This window comes from Ranitomeya imitator, chromosome 6 (genome assembly GCF_032444005.1).
Source record: "Ranitomeya imitator isolate aRanImi1 chromosome 6, aRanImi1.pri, whole genome shotgun sequence".
Lineage (NCBI taxonomy): Eukaryota > Metazoa > Chordata > Amphibia > Anura > Dendrobatidae > Ranitomeya > Ranitomeya imitator.
Window position 1 is genome coordinate 205553888 of NC_091287.1, and position 21130 is coordinate 205575017.

Genomic DNA, 21130 nt, shown 5'->3' on the forward strand with positions numbered 1-21130 from the left:
AGTACTAAGAGAACTAAGTAATGTAATAGATAAACCATTATTTCTTATTTTTAGGGACTCTATAGCGACGGGGTCTGTTCCGCAAGACTGGCGCATAGCAAATGTGGTGCCAATATTCAAAAAGGGCTCTAAAAGTGAACCTGGAAATTATAGGCCAGTAAGTCTAACCTCTATTGTTGGTAAAATATTTGAAGGGTTTCTGAGGGATGTTATTCTGGATTATCTCAATGAGAATAACTGTTTAACTCCATATCAGCATGGGTTTATGAGAAATCGCTCCTGTCAAACCAATCTAATCAGTTTTTATGAAGAGGTAAGCTATAGGCTGGACCACGGTGAGTCATTGGACGTGGTATATCTCGATTTTTCCAAAGCGTTTGATACCGTGCCGCACAAGAGGTTGGTACACAAAATGAGAATGCTTGGTCTGGGGGAAAATGTGTGTAAATGGGTTAGTAAGTGGCTTAGTGATAGAAAGCAGAGGGTGGTTATAAATGGTATAGTCTCTAACTGGGTCGCTGTGACCAGTGGGGTACCGCAGGGGTCGGTATTGGGACCTGTTCTCTTCAACATATTCATTAATGATCTGGTAGAAGGTTTACGCAGTAAAATATCGATATTTGCAGATGATACAAAACTATGAAAAGCAGTTAATACAAGAGAAGATAGTATTCTGCTACAGATGGATCTGGATAAGTTGGAAACTTGGGCTGAAAGGTGGCAGATGAGGTTTAACAATGATAAATGTAAGGTTATACACACTGAACGGGAAACCACTGGGTAAATCTGACAGGGAGGAGGACTTGGGGATCCTAGTTAATGATAAACTTACCTGGAGCAGCCAGTGCCAGGCAGCAGCTGCCAAGGCAAACAGGATCATGGGGTGCATTAAAAGAGGTCTGGATACACATGATGAGAGCATTAAACTGCCTCTGTACAAATCCCTAGTTAGACCGCACATGGAGTACTGTGTCCAGTTTTGGGCACCAGTGCTCAGGAAGGATATAATGGAACTAGAGAGAGTACAAAGGAGGGCAACAAAATTAACCCCTTACCGGCATCGGACGTACTATACCGTCCGATGCCGGCTCCCCTGCTTTGATGCAGGGCTCCGCGGTGAGCCCGCACCAAAGCCGGGACATGTCAGCTGTTTTGAACAGCTGACATGTGCCCGTAATAGGCGCGGGCAGAATCGCGATCTGCCCGCACCTATTAACTAGTTAAATGCCGCTGTCAAACGCAGACAGCGGCATTTAACTACCGCTTCCGGCCGGGCGGCCGGAAATGACGTCATCGCCGACCCCCGTCACATGATCGGGGGTCGGCGATGCTTGTGAATGGTAACCATAGAGGTCCTTGAGACCTCTATGGTTACTGATTGCCCGTCGCTGTGAGCGCCACCCTGTGGTCGGCGCTCACAGCACACGTGCAATTCTGCTACACAGCAGCGATCAGCAGATCGCTGCTATGTAGCAGAGCCGATCGTGCTATGCCTGCTTCTAGCCTCTCATGGAGGCTATTGAAGCAGGGCAAAAGTTAAAAAAAAAAGTTTAAAAAAATGTGAAAAATATAAAAAAAACATAAAAGTTTAAATCACCCCCCTTTCGCCCCAATCAAAATAAATCAATAAAAAAAATATCAAATCTACGCATATTTGGTATCGCCGCGCTCAGAATCGCCGATCTATCAATTTAAAAAAAGTATTAACCTGATCGCTAAACAGCGTAGCGGGAAAAAAATTCGAAACGCCAGAATTACGTTTTTTTGGTCGCCGCGACATTGCATTAAAATGCAATAACGGGCGATCAAAAGAACGTATCTGCACCGAAATGCTATAATTAAAAACGTCATCTCGTCACGCAAAAAATAAGCCCTCAACCGACCCCAGATGATGAAAAATGGAGACGCTATGAGTATCGGAAAATGGCGCAACTTTTTTTTTTTTTTTTTTAGCAAAGTTTGGAATTTTTTTTCACCACTTACATAAAAAATAACCTAGTCATGTTTGGTGTCTATGAACTCGTAATGACCTGGAGAATCATAATTGCCGGTCAGTTTTAGCATTTAGTGAACCTAGCAAAAAAGCCAAACAAAAAACCAATGTGGGATTGCACTTTTTTTGCAATTTCACCGCACTTGGAATTTTTTTCCCGTTTTCTAGTACACGACATGCTAAAACCAATGATGTCGTTCAAAAGTACAACTCGTCCCGCAAAAAATAAGCCCTCACATGGCCAAATTGACGGAAAAATAAAAAAGTTATGGCTCTGGGAAGGAGGGGAGCGAAAAACGAACACGGAAAAACGAAAAATCCCCTGGTCATGAAGGGGTTAATAAAGGGGATGGGAGAATTACAATACCCAGATAGATTAGCGAAATTAGGATTATTTAGTCTAGAAAAAAGACGACTGAGGGGCGATCTAATAACCATGTATAAGTATATAAGGGGACAATACAAATATCTCGCTGAGGATCTGTTTATACCAAGGAAGGTGACAGGCACAAGGGGGCATTCTTTGCGTCTGGAGGAGAGAAGGTTTTTCCACCAACATAGAAGAGGATTCTTTACTGTTAGGGCAGTGAGAATCTGGAATTGCTTGCCTGAGGAGGTGGTGATGGCGAACTCAGTCGAGGGGTTCAAGAGAGGCCTGGATGTCTTCCTGGAGCAGAACAATATTGTATCATACAATTATTAGGTTCTGTAGAAGGACGTAGATCTGGGGATTTATTATGATGGAATATAGGCTGAACTGGATGGACAAATGTCTTTTTTCGGCCTTACTAACCAACACATGGCCACTGATTGGTGTAGTGATTTGGAGATATGAAGCTATGCCACCATTGTAGATGTGATGTGGAGATATGAAGCTCTGCCACCACTGTGGATGTGGTATGTAAATATGAAGCTCTGACACTAATGTGGATGTTATAAGGAGAAATGAAGCTCTGCCACCACTGTGGATGTGATGTGGAGATATGAAGCCCTGTCACCAATATGGATGTGATGTGGAGATATGAAGCTCTGCCTCCACTGTGGATGTGATGTGGAGATTTGAAGCTCTGGCACCACTGTGGATGTGGTGTGGAGATATGAAGCCCTGTCACCAATATGGATGTGATGCAGAGATATGAAGCTCTGCCTCCACTGTGGATGTGGTGTGAAGATTTGAAGCTCTGGCACCACTGTGGATGTGGTGTGGAGATATGAAGCTCTGCCGCCACTGTGGATGTGGGGTGAAGATATGTACAGTCATGGTCAAAAGTATTGACACCCCTGCAATTCTGTCAGATAATACTTATTTTCTTCCTGAAAATGATTGCAAACACAAATTATTTGGTATTATTATCTTCATTTAATTTGTCTTAAATGAAAAAACACAAAAGAGAATGAAGCAAAAAGCAAAACATTGATAATTTCACACAAAACTCCAAAAATGGGCCAGACAAAAGTATTGGCACCTTCAGCCTAATACTTGGTTGCACAACCTTTAGCCAAAATAACTGCGACCAACCGCTTCCGGTAACCATCAATGAGTTTCTTACAATGCTCTGCTGGAATTTTAGACCATTCTTCTTTGGCAAACTGCTCCAGGTCCCTGATATTTGAAGGGTGCCATTTCCAAACTGCCATTTTTTGATCTCTCCACAGGTGTTCTATGGGATTCAGGTCTGGACTCATAGCTGGCCACCTTAGAAGTCTCCAGTGCTTTCTCTCAAACCATTTTCTAGTGCTTTTTGAAGTGTTTTGGGTCATTGTCCTGCTGGAAGACCCATGACCTCTGAGGGAGACCCAGCTTTCTCACACTGGGCCCTACATTATGCTGCAAAATTTGTTAGTCGTCTTCAGACTTCATAATGCCATGCACACGGTCAAGCAGTCCAGTGCCAGAGGCAGCAAAGCAACCCTAAAACATCAGGGAACCTCCGCCATGTTTGACTGTAGGGATTGTGTTCTTTTCGTTGAATGCCTCTTTTTTTCTCCTGTAACTCTATGTTGATGCCTTTGCCCAAAAAGCTCTACTTTTGTCTCATCTGACCAGAGAACATTCTTCCATAATGTTTTGAGCTTTTTTAGGTAAGTTTTGGAAAACTCCAGCCTGGCTTTTTATGTCTCGGGGTAAGAAGTGGGGTCTTCCCGGGTCTCCTACCATACAGTCCCTTTTCATTCAGACGCCGACGGATAGTACGGGTTGACACTGTTGTACCCTCGGACTGCAGGGCAGCTTGAACTTATTTGGATGTTAGTCGAGGTTCTTTATCCAACATCCGCACAATCTTGCGTTGAAATCTCTTGTCATTTTTTTCTTTTCCGTCCACATCTAGGGAGGTTAGCCACAGTGCCATGGGCTTTAAACTTCTTGATGACACTGCGCACGGTAGACACATGAACATTCAGGTCTTTGGAGATGGACTTGTAGCCTTGAGAGTGCTCATGCTTCCTCACAATTTGGTTTCTCAAGTCCTTAGACAGTTCTTTGTTCTTCTTTCTTTTCTCCATGCTCAATGTGGTACACACAAGGACACAGGACAGAGGTTGAGTCAACTTTAATCCATGTCAACTGGCTGTAAGTGTGATTTAGTTATTGCCAACACCTGTTAGGTGCCACAGATAAGTTACAGGTGCTGTTAATTACACAAATTAGAGAAGCATCACATGATTTTTCGAACAGTGCCAATAATTTTGTCCACCCCCTTTTTATGTTTGGTGTGGAATTATATCCAATTTGGCTTTAGGACAATTCTTTTTGTGTTTTTTCATTTAAGACAAATTAAAATGAAGGTAATAATACCAAATAATTTGTGTTTGCAATCATTTTCAGGAAGAAACTGAGTAGTATCTGACAGAATTGCAGGGGTGTCAATACTTTTGGCCATGACTGTAGCTGTGCCACTACTGTGCATGTGATGTAGCAATATGAAGCTCTGCCACCACTATGGATGTGGTGTGGAGATGTGAAAGCTCTGCCACCACTGTGGATGTGGTATGTAAATATGAAGCTCTGCCACTAATGTGGATGTTATTTGGAGAAATGAAGCTCTGCTACCACTGTGGATGTGGTGTGGAGATATGAAGCTCTGCCACCACTGTGGATGTGGTGTGAAGATATGAATCTCTGTCACCATTGTGGATGTGGTGTGCATTGCAGTGATTGTGCTGCTTTCTGCAGAAAAGGACACTGCTGTTATTTCTGATGCTAGAGTGATGACAGAGGTCAGCACATGGGCAGGTTACTGACAGCCAAATGCCAATGAGTGTACAAAAGGCAGGGCTGGACACTGTGGCTTGGCGGTGCCAGCTCTGGCAGTCAGGTTAGGTAATAAATACAGGGAACTGTCAAGTTTGGTAGAGCCACATGTATACAAATTAGGGGCAGGGAATGAAATGAGATTCAGGAGGGAGGAAAGGCAGAAATAAAAAACGTAATGTGTATGGGCGTTGTGTGTAATCAGGAAGACCGAGCTGCGGGTACTTGTGCAATGCCAGGTCCGGAAATGTTGAGGCTGCGTCCACTGTTGCCTGGTGAAAAGAATGGGGAGCCAGACCGGACCGAATAACCTGGTGAGAGGGGGCGCGGTGAGACAGGGAAGCGAGAGCGCAGCGCTGGAAAAGTGCAGAGTTTCCTCCTCGGAAGAGAGAGGAAGTCGGAGTGATCTGTGCTCTGCAGAGGGAGAGCGGAGCTGAGACGCAGTAAAGACTAAGGCTGCCGTCACACTAGCAGTATTTGGTCAGTATTTTATATCAGTATTTGCAAGCCAAAACCAGGAGTGGAACAATTGGAGGAAAAGTATAATAGAAACATATGCGCCACTTCCTCATTTATCACCCACTCCTGGTTTTGGCTTACAAATACTGATATAAAATACTGACCAAATACCGCTAGTGTGACGGCAACCTAAGTGAGGGCCCCTTTAAGTCAGTAAGCATGCGGGGCATCGGGTGCTCATTGAGGCAGGAAAGGGAGTGCCAGGTGCAGGATCGTGAGCTGTACCCCCTTTCTCTGTTGCCGGGTGTACAGCTGAACATGCATCGGACCAAGACTCTTATGGCGCTTATCACGTCAGCAACACATATAAATGGACTAGGGCCTCAGTGGGAAAAACCGGTGACTGCACATTGCTGCCAGAAGCTGGATTATGTGCTGGCAGTGTTTCTCCCTTTGGCAGGCTGCAAGCAACTAAGGAACAGTCAGATCACGATAAGTGAAGTTGAGTAACAAGAGTGTTGTGTTATATCATAATCATATTGTTAACTATCTTTTACCTCCTTGTGAGGAGCTTATGGTTATAAATTAATCTGCATTTGTGTTCACCCTTGCCCTGCATTCCCTGCTTTACTGCATCTTGATACCTGCTTACATTGTGTATCATAATAAAGCACAGATTAGCCTAAAAAAAACTTGTGTTGTCTCTTTTTCAACTTGGCAGCAGTTGCAACCACAAGATGGTGCAATAACCAGACCTTCCAAAAAAAGATTATTTAAGGATTGGAGCTGTGAGTGTTGAAGAACAAATGCATATATGGCTTATAGACCACACATTTGCGTGCCGGAATGTTCTGAATTCTAAATGCATTCAACTACTGAACATTTGACAATGTTATAATTTTAGGTTTGGAATCAGAGTGTGTGAGAAGCTCTCCTGTGGATTACTTTTGGTACAGAGAAACGCTGAATGTCTCGACAAGTATTGAAGACTCAGGCACACTTCAGTGGTGGCTAGTGCTTAGTTTGGCATGCGCATGGGGTGTACTCTATGTGTGCACCATCAGAGGGATTGAAACAACAGGCAAGGTATGATAAAAAAATCATAAAATGGAATTCATGAATGCTTTATGCAAGTGGAGACATGTACCTGATTATAGCTGATCAGAACATATCAACACAGAAATGAATTGGAGATTCTCTTTAAAAAAAATTGTAAGCATTTTCTAGCATTATTCAGAGTAGAACCACTCAAAACACCTAAAAAACAGTGTAAGGCCAGAGTCACACTCAGTGTAGGGAAATACGGTCCGGATTTTACATGCGTAATACGCAGAAATGTTTCCAAAATAGTGATCCGTATGTCATCCGTAGGCAGGGTGTGGCAGCGTATCCTCCGTATGTAATCCGTATGGCATCCGCACAGCGAGATTTTCTCGCCGGCTTGCAAAGCGGACATACAATGGATCCATGGGCTCAAATATTCATGAAAACATATATACAGTGTATATATATATATATATATATATATATACTAAAAAAAAAGGAAAAGCAGCACAAAATAATTGAAAAAAAGTGGACTTTAATGCCTGAACGGCGCGGCAACGTTTCGGATGTGTTATCCTTTGTCAAGGCTTGACAAAGGATAACACATCCGAAACGTTGCCACGCCGTTCAGGCATTAAAGTCCACTTTTTTTCAGTTATTTTGTGCTGCTTTTCCCTTTTTTGAGTTCATTACTTTTTGACCATTGGATTGCTGGACGGAAGAGCTCTGCATGCCTTGTAAGGTAGTAATTTGATGCTGTTCCAATTTTTTCACTATATACAGTGGGGCAAAAAAGTATTTAGTCAGCAATAGTGCAAGTTCCACCACTTAAAAAGATGAGAGGCGTCTGTAATTTACATCATAGGTAGACCTCAACTATGGGAGACAAACTGAGAAAAAAAAATCCAGAAAATCACATTGTCTGTTTTTTTAACATTTTATTTGCATATTATGGTGGAAAATAAGTATTTGGTCAGAAACAAACAATCAAGATTTCTGGCTCTCACAGACCTGTAACTTCTTCTTTAAGAGTCTCCTCTTTCCTCCACTCATTACCTGTAGTAATGGCACCTGTTTAAACTTGTTATCAGTATAAAAAGACACCTGTGCACACCCTCAAACAGTCTGACTCCAAACGCCACTATGGTGAAGACCAAAGAGCTGTCAAAGGACTCCAGAAACAAAATTGTAGCCCTGCACCAGGCTGGGAAGACTGAATCTGCAATAGCCAACCAGCTTGGAGTGAAGAAATCAACACTGGGAGCAATAATTAGAAAATGGAAGACATACAAGACCACTGATAATCTCCCTCGATCTGGGGCTCCACGCAAAATCCCACCCCGTGGGGTCAGAATGATCACAAGAACGGTGAGCAAAAATCCCAGAACCACGCAGGGGGACCTAGTGAATGAACTGCAGAGAGCTGGGACCAATGTAACAAGGCCTACCATAAGTAACACACTACGCCACCATGGACTCAGATCCTGCAGTGCCAGACGTGTCCCACTGCTTAAGCCAGTACATGTCCGGGCCCGTCTGAAGTTTGCTAGAGAGCATTTGGATGATCCAGAGGAGTTTTGGGAGAATGTCCTATGGTCTGATGGAACTGTTTGGTAGAAACACAACTTGTCGTGTTTGGAGGAAAAAGAATACTGAGTTGCATCCATCAAACACCATACCTACTGTAAAGCATGGTGGTGGAAACATCATGCTTTGGGGCTGTTTCTCTGCAAAGGGGCCAGGACGACTGATCCGGGTACATGAAAGAATGAATGGGGCCATGCATCGTGAGATTTTGAGTGCAAACCTCCTTCCATCAGCAAGGGCATTGAAGATGAAACGTGGCTGGGTCTTTCAACATGACAATGATCCAAAGCACACCGCCAGGGCAACGAAGGAGTGGCTTCCTAAGAAGCATTTCAAGGTCCTGGAGTGGCCTAGCAAGTCTCCAGATCTCAACCCTATAGAAAACCTTTGGAGGGAGTTGAAAGTCCGTGTTGCCAAGCGAAAAGCCAAAAACATCACTGCTCTAGAGGAGATCTGCATGGAGGAATGGGCCAACATACCAACAACAGTGTGTGGCAACCTTGTGAAGACTTACAGAAAACGTTTGACCTCTGTCATTGCCACCAAAGGATATTTTACAAAGTATTGAGATGAAATTTTGTTTCTGACCAAATACTTATTTTCCACCATAATATGCAAATAAAATGTTAAAAAAACAGACAATGTGATTTTCTGGATTTTTTTTTCTCAGTTTGTCTCCCATAGTTGAGGTCTACCTATGATGTAAATTACAGACGCCTCTCATCTTTTTAAGTGGTGGAACTTGCACTATTGCTGACTGACTAAATACTTTTTTGCCCCACTGTATATATATATATATATATATATATATATATATATATATAGTGAAAAAATTGACTCCAGTCCCACAATGTGCCAATGATTCAGAGTGTATCCCTCCATACCAGTAAGTAACTCATTACATTTGATCTCAGTGCCATTCGTTTCTACTTCTACTTGGATGGATATATATATATATCCATCCAAGTAGAAGTAGAAACGAATGGCACTGAGATCAAATGTAATGAGTTACTTACTGGTATGGAGGGATACACTCTGAATCATTGGCACATTGTGGGACTGGAGTCACTTGGTGGAGGGTGCTTGCCAGGAATAAGACATGTAGATAAATCCAAATGAGGAAGAAAGCAGCAACACTTCCGTTATGTGATGAAGAAACCTTAGTCCTCTATTTCCAATATAAATTCATGGACAAGGTAATCAGAGCAGGGACAGTGCAAGTAAAAGGACGACGGCCCTTTCGCATCAAACACGCTTCCACAGGTCCAGATCCTTCCCAAACCCGACATGATTTGAGACATGGTTTACATACAGTAAACCATTTCATATCCTCTTTTTTTTGCATATTCCTCACTACTAATGTCAGTAGTGTGTGTGTGCCAAATTTGGAGGCTCTAGCTGTTAAAATAAAGGGTTAAATCGCGTAAAAAACTGGCCTGGGCTCCCGCACAATTTTCTCTGCCAGAGTGGGAAAGCCAGTGACTGAGGGCAGATATTATTAACCTAGGGAGGTACCATGGTTATAGGACCCCCCCTGGCTAAAAACATCTGCCCCCAGCCACCCCAGAAAAGGCACATCTGTAAGATGCGCCTATTCGGGCACTTAACCTCTCTCTTCCCACTCCCCTGTAGCGGTGGGATATGGGGCAATAAAGGGTTAATGTCACCTTGCTATTGTAAGGTGACATTAAGCCAGGTTAATAATGGAGACAGAGGTGTCAATAAGACACCTCTCCATTATTAATCCAATAGTAGTAAATGGTTAATAAAACACACACATTAGGAAAAATGTATTTTATTGAAATAAAGACACATGGTGTTTTAATAGTTTATTATACTCTTAATCCAAATGACGACCCTCATTCTGTAAAAAAAGGAAAAATAAAAAAACAACAATAACCCATACCTTTCCGGTGCTCAGTCACGTCCCACGATGTAAATCCATCTGAAGGGGTTAAATAATTTTACAGCCAGGAGCCTGCTAATGCAGCCGCCCTTGCCTGTAAAAACTGGGGAATGAATGGGAAGAAGGGGAACGTAGCTACCTAGACTTGCAGTGCTGCGCCCCCTGCTGGTATAAACTCATATGAACTCGAGCGTGAGAAAATATTCAGAAAAATTCCCACGCACGAGTTCATATGAGGTTATGCCAGCAGGGGGCACAGCACCGCAAGTCTAGGTAGCTACGTTCCCATTCATTCCCCAGTTTTTACAGGCAGGGGCGGCTGCATTACAGCCTATCCATTATTAATCCAATAGTAGTAAATGGTTAATAAAACACACACATTAGGAAAAATGTATTTTATTGAAATAAAGACACATGGTGTTTTAATAGTTTATTATACTCTTAATCCAAATGACGACCCTCGTTCTGTAAAAAAGGAAAAATAAAAAAAACAACAATATCCCATACCTTTCCGGCGCTCAAACTAAACTAAACTATTAAAACACCATGTGTCTTTATTTCAATAAAATACATTTTTCCTAATGTGTTTGTGTTTTATTAACCATTTACTACTATTGGATTAATAATGGATAGGTGTCTTATTGACACCTCTCCATTATTAACCTGGCTTAATGTCACCTTACAATAGCAAGGTGACATTAACCCTTTATTACCCCATAACCCACCGCTACAGGGGAGTGGGAAGAGAGAGGTTAAGTGCCTGAATAGGCGCATCTTACAGATGTGCCTTTTCTGGGGTGGCTGGGGGCAGATATTTTTAGCCGGGGGGTTCCAAACAACCATGATACCTCCCTAGGCTAATAATATCTGCCCTCAGTCACTGGCTTTCCCACTCTGGCAGAGAAAATTGCGCGGGAGCCCAGGCCAGTTTTTTTCCGTGATTTAACCCTTTATTTTAACAGCTAGAGCCTCCAAATTTGGCACACACACACTACTAACATTAGTAGTACCAGAAACACATGGGCTACTTGCACATTGAACAAGTCTGTAGGAACATGTTCACACATTACCAAGAAACTTGAAGACACAAAAGAGCACAATAAGGCCAAAATACTACATTGTAAAAAAATCACAGTAATAAGCAAGTGCTAGTCAAAAGATGGAAAAAACAGGGTATTTAGTTGATACCTTTTTTTGCAAAAAAATGTATACTAAGCTGCTCTACCAGTCGTCAAGGTATACCCATATAGAGCAGTCCTAAGTAATGTACATAATCCCTATCTAATGTATTTAAAATCCTGATCATCTCTATAGTACCTGTATACGCAGGGTTCAGAGAGGGAATATCCATGTGGACATGCTGGATGGAACGGCTTTAATGCAAATGACCCACAAGGAGTGGTGGACTCCCCAGTCTTGTAGAAACAAGAGAACAATTATAGAACCAGAAACACATGGGCTACTTGCACATTGAACAAGTCTGTAGGAACATGTTCACACACCACCAAGAAACTTGAAGACACAAAAGAGGACAATGAGGCCAAAAATACTCAGTTGTAAAAAAAATCACAGTAATAAGCAAGTGCTAGTCAAAAGATGGAAAAAACAGGGTATTTAGTTGATAGTTTTTTTGCAAAAAAATGTGTATGTATTGTTCTCTTGTTTCTACAAGACTGGGGAGTCCACCACTCCTTGTGGGTCATTTGCATTAAAGCTGTTCCATCCTGCATGTCCACATGGATATTTTCTCTCTGAACCCTGCTTATACAGGTACAATACAGATCATCAGGTTTTTAAATACATCAGATAGGGATTATATACATTAGTTAGGACTGATCTATATGGGTATACCTTGACAATTGGTGGATCAGCTTAGTATAGATTTTTTTGCAAAAAAACGTATCAACTAAATAGCTCGATCACCTCTGCTACATAGGAGCGATACTCAGATCACCTCTATGTAGCAGATTTGAAGCATTGCTATGAACGCTCATAGTAATCCGGCATCAACAACCATAGATGTCTCCTTGAGACCTGTGGTTGTCATGCCGACGAACCGATGTCCTCTGGTCACGTTACGGGGGTCATCGATGCGCGTATTTCCGACATCACTGCTGAAAGCGCGCGTTAATAGCGACGGGTGAATCGCAATTCCACCTGCCGCTATTGCGGGCACATGTCAGCTGTTCAAAACAATACTAGTACTAGACATCGTTAAAACCCTATAGGGCTCATTCAGACGTATATTTTTTATGTGCAAGTTCTAGCCACATTTTTAAAGTAAAACAACTTCGGTATTTTGTATTACTTGAATTAATGTGACTTAGAGAATTGATGCATACATTTGCAAGCTAAATAGAACTACAATAAGGTTTTATTGTTGAGTAAAAATATATTTGAAGGTAATATGAGAAAATAAAAATGCAAGAATTATTGCCAACGAAAAATCAATGTAAACAAAATAAAAATTGCCCTTTTATGACCTGATTGATCTTGTTTTCCAGGCTGTTTATGTGACATCAACACTCCCATATGTGGTACTCACTATATTCTTAATAAGAGGCCTAACACTGAAGGGTTCAGTAAGCGGAATTGTGTACTTATTCACTCCAGATGTAAGTACAGCTATTATGCTACAAACACTCTTTGTTAATATGATCTCAAAATGAAAGAATTTTAATTTTGTCTATTTCTGTAGGTGAAGATGTTTACAACTTTAAACTTCAAGCTCTGTGTTACGACTGGCGGAACGCACCAAGTACAAGATGTTATGATACTAGGTGTGTTCGCAGTCCGAGGTCCACCGTGCAGGTGAAAACCCTGCTGCTAGTAGAGAGGACGATATGACGGTACAAAAAGATACACACATGGGTTAACTTCACCCAGTGTGGAGGAAGCGAACCCTGTTGAGTCACAGGGCCGCGGTACCGCACAAAGAGCGCAAGCAAAGAGTCTCAGAACTCAATCCCAAGACTTAGGATTTGAGTTCATAAAGACCTCATGCGCTCGACACCACTACTGGGGTGTCAGAGTGACAGAAATAATATAGTTTAAGTGGCACAAGAGTGCGTGCGGTGCCGCACAAACGGACGCTGCTAACCACCCAGGCTTGGGTCAGGTAAGCGCACGGCGCCATACAGGCGGTCACAGCAACTAGACCCAGTTATGTGTGTAACGTGCTGTTGGATAAGTCGGGCGCTAGATAGCAAACATACACCTTCCGCGAACAGTCATCCAATAGGGAGGGTTATTTAAAGAGCGACTTTCACTCACAACACACACACATATAATCAAGACAATACTAGCGCATGGCCGTGCGGTCATGCGCAGCTTATATAGTTGCAGCACAGGAAGCTGCTACCGAAGTTTTGCCCTTTCAGGACCTTCCAGGAGGACCAATGGGATGTGCTGCAATACCTGAGCATGTGACCCTCGATCTCCAACGGGAGATCCTGCCCTGGGCATGCTCAGACAGAGAAAAGCAGGACTTAGATCCAGAAACGTCCACTCGCCGCTGCCCAGCACTGGCTTCAATGGCAGAAGCAGGAAAAGCAGCAGTTACTCTTCGCACAGAGTCAGACTGAGCGAGACGCTGGGATCGACGTCCCTGCTGAGCAGACTCCACTGCGGCTGGAGAAGAATGGGAGACCGCAGCGGAGACGGATCGAGATTCCCCCTGTGCAGCAGAGGAAACTCGACTCCTAACATTACCCCCCCTCCTAGGGCCCCCCCCTCCTTGGGCCTCGCTACGTTCGAAGGCAGCAATGAGCTGCGGGGCCCGAATGTGCTCAACAGGCTCCCAGGACCTGTCCTCGGGGCCATAACCCTTCCAGTCCACTAAATAAAATTTTTTGCCACGTACCACCTTGCACCCCAAAATAGCGTTCACCTCATAATCGTCCGTAGACGAACCCGATGTCCCAGCAGAGGACTGGGACATATAAACGGGTTTCAAGAGGGACACATGAAAGGTGTCGGTGATACCCAGGCGTGGCGGAAGGGCCAAACGATAGACCACAGGATTAACCTGCTCGAGGACCTTGAACGGGCCCAAGTAGCGAGGAGCAAATTTAGTGGACTCAACCCGCAGCCTGATGTTACGGGCGGAGAGCCACACCAAGTCGCCAGGAGCAAAGGTCGGAGCGGGGCGCCGATGAGCATCGGCGGAGGACCTCATTCTCTCCTTAGAGGCTCGAATGGCATCCTGAGTGCGGTCCCAAATATCCCGTGCCTCCACAGCCCAGTCTGACACCCTGGAGTCAGCGGAAGACACGGGCATAGGCACAGGTACCCATGGATGCTGACCATAGTTGAGGAGGAATGGGGTTTGTCCAGTGGAGTCGGCTACGGCGTTGTTCAGTGCAAACTCTGCCCATGATAGCAAGGATGCCCAGTCATCCTGCCTGGCTGAAACAAAATGTCGCAGGTATGTGACCAAGGTCTGGTTGGCCCTCTCTACCAACCCATTCGTCTCGGGATGGTAAGCGGAAGAGAGATTCAACTCTATACTGAGAAGACGACAAAGCTCTCTCCAAAACCGAGACGCAAACTGGGGACCCCGGTCACTGACAATTTTGTCAGGCATACCATGTAGGCGGAAGATGTGTTTAATGAACAACACTGCCAAGGCCCGTGCAGAAGGTAACCGTGGTAATGGCACCAAACGCACCATTTTTGAGAAATGATCGGTGATGACCCAAATGATGGTACAGCCGCGAGACTTGGGTAAACCCATGACAAAGTCCATCCCGACCATCTCCCAGGACCTATCTGCCACCGGCAAGGGATAGAGCAACCCAGCTGGCCTTTGACGCGGAGATTTATTTTTGGTGCAGGAGACACACGCCAGAATATAATCCCTGACATCCCAGACCATATGCGGCCACCAGTACGTCCTCGCCAGTAGCTCAGATGTCCTCTTTGTCCCAAAGTGTCCACCCACCCTGGACGAATGAGCCCAAGAGAGAACCTCCGGTCGCAAATTAATGGGCACAAAAGTCTTGCCCGGAGGCACAGACTCTAGCGAAACCGGCGCTACGGTTCTCAGGCTCTCAGAAGGGACAATAAGCCGAGGCTCCTCTTCCTCCTCCTCAGTTGACATAAGGGAGCGAGAGAGAGCGTCAGCACGAATATTCTTCTCCTCGGCGAGATAATGAAGGGAAAAGTGGAACCGGGAGAAGAACAAGGACCATCTGGCCTGGCGAGAATTTAGCCGCTGGGCTGTTTGCAAATAGACCAAATTTTTGTGGCCCGTGTACACTTGGAAGGGAAACCGCGCACCTTCCAGAAGATGTCTCCACTCCGAAAAGGCCAACTTCATTGCTAGCAACTCTCTATCCCCGATGGAGTAGTTTCTCTCCGCTGGCGTGAAGGTCTTTGAGAAGAAGAAGCATGGATGCTTCCGACCTTGAGCATCCTTTTGATAGAGGACTGCTCCAGCACCAACGGATGAGGCATCCACCTCCATTAGGAATGGCTTATCCACATCGGGACGATGTAAGATGGGAGCGCTAGCAAAGTGGGACTTAATAGAAGTGAAGGCCTTGGAGACCTCTTCCGACCACAATTTGGGATTTGCTCCCTTCTTGGTGAGGGCTACCAAGGGAGCTACCAGAGTTGAGAAGTGGGGAATGAACTGGCGGTAATAGTTAATGAACCCCATAAAGCGCTGCACCGCTTTAAGAGAATGGGGCTCTTGCCAGTCCATCACAGCCTGTAGTTTGGCAGGATCCATAGCCAATCCCTGGGCAGAGATGATATAGCCCAGGAAAGGTAAGGACTCCTGCTCAAACATACACTTCTCCAACTTCGCATAAAGAGAGTTTGCCCGTAGGAGATCGAAGACTCTGCCAACATCTCTACGGTGGGAGTCAATATCTGGAGAAAAGATGAGAATATCATCCAGATAGACTACAACTGAGGTGGAAAGCATATCCCGGAAGATGTCGTTGACAAAGTCTTGGAAAACGGCTGGGGCATTACAGAGCCCGAAGGGCATCACCAGATACTCATAGTGCCCATCTCTGGTGTTAAACGCCGTTTTCCATTCGTCCCCCTCACGGATGCGAATCAGGTTATAAGCACCCCGCAGATCTAGTTTAGTAAACACTCTAGCTCCCCGAAGCCTATCGAAAAGCTCAGATATCAAAGGCAAAGGGTACTTGTTCTTAACTGTGATAGCATTAAGACCCCTGTAGTCTATACATGGACGTAGTTCTCCATTCTTCTTCTGCACGAAAAAGAACCCTGCCCCAGCAGGTGACACTGACTTCCTGATTAACCCTCTTGCCAGATTCTCTTGAATGTACTGAGACATTGCCTCCGTCTCTGGGAGAGATAGTGGATAGACTCGACCCCGTGGAGGCTCAGCACCAGGCAAGAGATCAATAGGACAGTCATAGGGGTGATGGGGCGGAAGGATCTCCGCCGCCTTTTTGGAGAACACGTCTGCATAAGACCAATATTGCTTGGGGAGAGAGGAAAGATCTGCGGGTACCTCTGTAGTAGCAACCTGAACGCACTCTCGATGACACCTGTTCCCACAAGATTCACCCCATCCCAGAATTCTGCCTGAGGACCACTCGATGTGAGGAGAGTGGTACCGTAACCAAGGTATCCCCAAGAGAACCTCATCAATTCCCTCAGGAATGATAAGTAGAGATATAATCTCCTGATGAGATGGTGACATGGACAGAGTAAAAGGGATAGTTTGATGTGTATTCTGTGTGGGCAGTGTCGACCCATTCACCACTCGTACCATTACTGGTTGGGATAGCATGACCAGAGGAATTGCGTGACGTTGGGCGAAGGCAGAAGACATAAAATTGCCCTCCGCCCCAGAATCCACGCAGAGTTCTACCGAGTGGGAGGATGAGCCTAATGTTATTGTCCCCTTAAAGGACAATTTGGAGGCAAACGTCGCCGTGTCTAGTGCACCTCCACCAACTACCACTAGACGCTGACGTTTCCTCGACCCCTGGAGACATCTGGAGGCAAGATGTCCTGACTGTTGGCAAAGATGACAAATCTGGAGTGCACGAGCGGTCCGGGACTTAGATCCCGCTCGTGACACTACCACAGGCTCATGGGACTCAAGAGCCTGGTCTGGAGATTCCAAAGGTTTGGCGAAGGTGGGAGCCAGCCGAAACCTCTGCCTACACTGGACTCGCTCTAACCTCCGCTCGTGAAAACGGAGGTCAATACGAGTAGATAGAGTTATTAATTCCTCCAGTGTGGCGGGAATCTCCCTAGTGGCCAGGGCGTCCTTAACGTGGTCAGCCAGCCCCCTCCAAAATATAGGAATGAGGGCTTTATCCGACCACTCCAGCTCAGATGCTAAGGTGCGGAAGTGGACGGCAAAATGGCTGACCAAGGACGCGCCCTGAGTCAATGCCAACAGTTGGAGCGCCGTATCATGGGTGACACGAGGTCCTAAAAAGACCTGTTTCAGAGTGCTCAGAAACAACGGAGCACTCTGCACCACATGATCGCCACGCTCCCATAGGGGCGTAGCCCACTGCAACGCCCTGTCCGATAGAAGAGAGACAATAAACCCCACCTTAGCCCGCTCTGTAGGGAGGCCAGCAGCTCGAGATGGATAGAGCACTGACTCACGAAACCCCTACAAGACTTACTGTCACCAGAGAATTTCTCTGGTAGCGGGAGGCGGGTTAGAGTCGGGACAGGAGCGGCAGTGGACAAGGTGGCTGCAGCAACACTAGCAGCCTGAACAGCGACAGCAGTGACATCCACAGCTGAGGTTGAACGCTCAAGAGCCGCCAACCTTCCCTCCAGCTGCTGGATGTACCGCTGAGAACGCTGATCGTCCATCATTTACTAGCCAGACCTTGGCGCCAGTATTCTGTTACGACTGGCGGAACGCACCAAGTACAAGATGTTATGATACTAGGTGTGTTCGCAGTCCGAGGTCCACCGTGCAGGTGAAAACCCTGCTGCTAGTAGAGAGGACGATATGGCGATACAAAAAGATACACACATGGGTTAACTTCACCCAGTGTGGAGGAAGCGAACCCTGTTGAGTCACAGGGACGCAGTACCGCACAAAGAGCGCAAGCAAAGAGTCTCAGAACTCAATCCCAAGACTTAGGATTTGAGTTCATAAAGACCTCATGCGCTCGACACCACTACTGGGGTGTCAGAGTGACAGAAATAATATAGTTTAAGTGGCACAAGAGTGCGTGCGGTGCCGCACAAACGGATGCTGCTAACCACCCACGCTTGGGTCAGGTAAGCGCACGGCGCCATACAGGCGGTCACAGCAACTAGACCCAGTTATGTGTGTAACGTGCTGTTGGATAAGTCGGGCGCTAGATAGCAAACATACACCTTCCGCGAACAGTCATCCAATAGGGAGGTTTATTTAAAGAGCGACTTTCACTCACAACACACACACATATAATCAAGACAATACTAGCGCATGGCCGTGCGGTCATGCGCAGCTTATATAGTTGCAGCACAGGAAGCTGCTACCGAAGTTTTGCCCTTTCAGGACCTTCCAGGAGGACCAATGGGATGTGCTGCAATACCTGAGCATGTGACCCTCGATCTCCAACGGGAGATCCTGCCCTGGGCATGCTCAGACAGAGAAAAGCAGGACTTAGATCCAGAAACGTCCACTCGCCGCTGCCCAGCACTGGCTTCAATGGCAGAAGCAGGAAAAACAGCAGTTACTCTTCGCACAGAGTCAGACTGAGCGAGACGCTGGGATCGATGTCCCTGCTGAGCAGACTCCACTGCGGCTGGAGAAGAATGGGAGACCGCAGTGGAGACGGATCGAGATTCCCCCTGTGCAGCAGAGGAAACTCGACTCCTAACACTCTGTTATTTGCAAACATAATATCATTCTGCTTGGTACACAACACTGTTGTCATGTTTAACCCCTTTACCCCCAAGGGTGGTTTGCACGTTAATGACCGGGCCAATTTTTACAATTCTGACCACTGTCCCTTTATGAGGTTATAACTCTGGAACGCTTCAACGGATCCCAGTGAATCTGACATTGTTTTCTCGTGACATATTGTACTTCATGACAATTGTAAAAATTCTTTGATAGTATCTGCGTTTATTTGTGAAAAAAATATCAAAGAAGGAAACAAGGCGCACAACCGTAAATCAAATAACAGGGAGGTGCCAAAAGGCCGGTAGTAAGAAACCACATGAACAAAAAAAAGAGAAAAGGACTACCGAAAAGCCCGCACACTACACCAAATAATATATGAAATTTTTATTGGGTACTCCAAAAACAGCAAAAAACACATATAAAACATAAGTAAAAGCAGCACAAGAGCACCCCACTCATGGACCCCCTACAAATACATGATTAATGACAAAATGATAAATGCAAAATAACAATAGTCATCAAAAACATGTAGACAAATGCAAATGCATGTGAAATGGCAAATATATACGACCTCCTAAAATGACCATGTAACAAAACAGAGACACAGCCACAAATAATTTAGTGGCTAATATGTATCCTACTCAAACCAATATAAACCTATAATGGGAAATTGGTCATGCTCTGAAATATTCCGAAGGGCAAGCCACCATAGCCCATAGAAGGCCAGTAACCAGGCCGGCACAGATAGAAAAATGTATGACACGGCCCTAGTCACGTGTGCACCTAAAGTAGCACAGAGCCAAATATATAGGCCATAGTAAAAGTATGACTCGCAGGCCAACAAAGGAGGGAAATACCAACCAGGAGGGGGCCCCAGATGAAAAATGGGAGCGGAGCGCGACCCAACACGTAACGCTGTAACCCGTACGGCTTCGTCAGGGGAAGATGAAAAAAACGGAAATTTGGCGAAAATTATGAAAATTTCGCAATTTTCCAACTTTGAATTTTTATGCAATTAAATCACAGAGATATGTCACACAAAATACTTAATAAGTAAAATTTCCCACATGTCTACTTTACATCAGCACAATTTTGGAACCAAAATTTTTTTTGTTAGGGAGTTATAAGGGTGAAAAGTTGATCAGCAATTTCTCATTTCTACAACATCATTTTTTTTAGGGACCACATCTCATTTGAAGTCATTTTGAGGGGTCTATATGATAGAAAATACCCAAGTGTGACACCATTCTAAAAACTACACCCCTCAAGGTGCTCAAAACCACATTCAATAAGTTTATTAACCCTTCTGGTGCTTCACAGGAATTTTTTTAATGTTTAAATAAAAATGAACATTTAAATTTTTTTCATAAAAATTTTAATTCAGCTCCAATTTGTTTTATTTTACCAAGGGTAACAGGAGAAAATGGACCCCAAACATTGTTGTACAATTTGTCCTGAGTACGCAAATACCCCACATGTGGGGGTAAATCACTGTTTGGGCGCATGGCACATCTCGGAAGCGAAGGAGCGCCATTTGACTTTTCAATGCAAAATTGACTGGAATTGAGATGGGACGCCATGTTTCGTTTGGAGAGCCCCTGATGTACCTAAACATTGAAACCCCCCACAAGTGACACCATTTTGGAAAGTAGACCCCCTAAGGAACTTATCTAGAGGTGTGGTGAGCACTTTGACCCACCAAGTGCTTCACAGAAGTTTATAATGTAGAACCGTAAAAATAAAAAATCATATTTTTTCACAAAAATTATCTTTTCGCCCCCAATTTTTTATTTTTCCAAGAGTAAGAGAAGCGTTGCTGCGGGGGGCTCAGGGAAGCCCGCAGGGAGCCCCCTCCCTGCGCGATGCTTCCCTGCACCGCCGGCACATCGCGATCATCTTTGATCTCGGTGTGCCAGGGGTTAATGTGCCGGGGGCGGTCCGTGACCGCTCCTGGCACATACAGTTAGGGCCAGAAATATTTGGACAGTGACACAATTTTCGCGAGTTGGGCTCTGCATGCCACCACAT

General features: G+C 44.9%; 1 protein-coding gene across 3 annotated transcripts in view; it reads left to right on the forward strand.

The window, feature by feature from the left end:
• The window catches only part of SLC6A19 (solute carrier family 6 member 19), a 966903-nt gene that overhangs the window by 298313 nt on the left and 647460 nt on the right, over positions 1-21130 (forward strand). For all 3 annotated transcript variants that reach the window (XM_069730438.1, XM_069730439.1, XM_069730440.1), the window contains 2 exons: positions 6610-6791; positions 12747-12857. In XM_069730438.1, coding sequence (XP_069586539.1) covers positions 6610-6791; positions 12747-12857 — 293 coding nt within the window. The remainder of the gene's footprint in view (positions 1-6609; positions 6792-12746; positions 12858-21130) is intronic.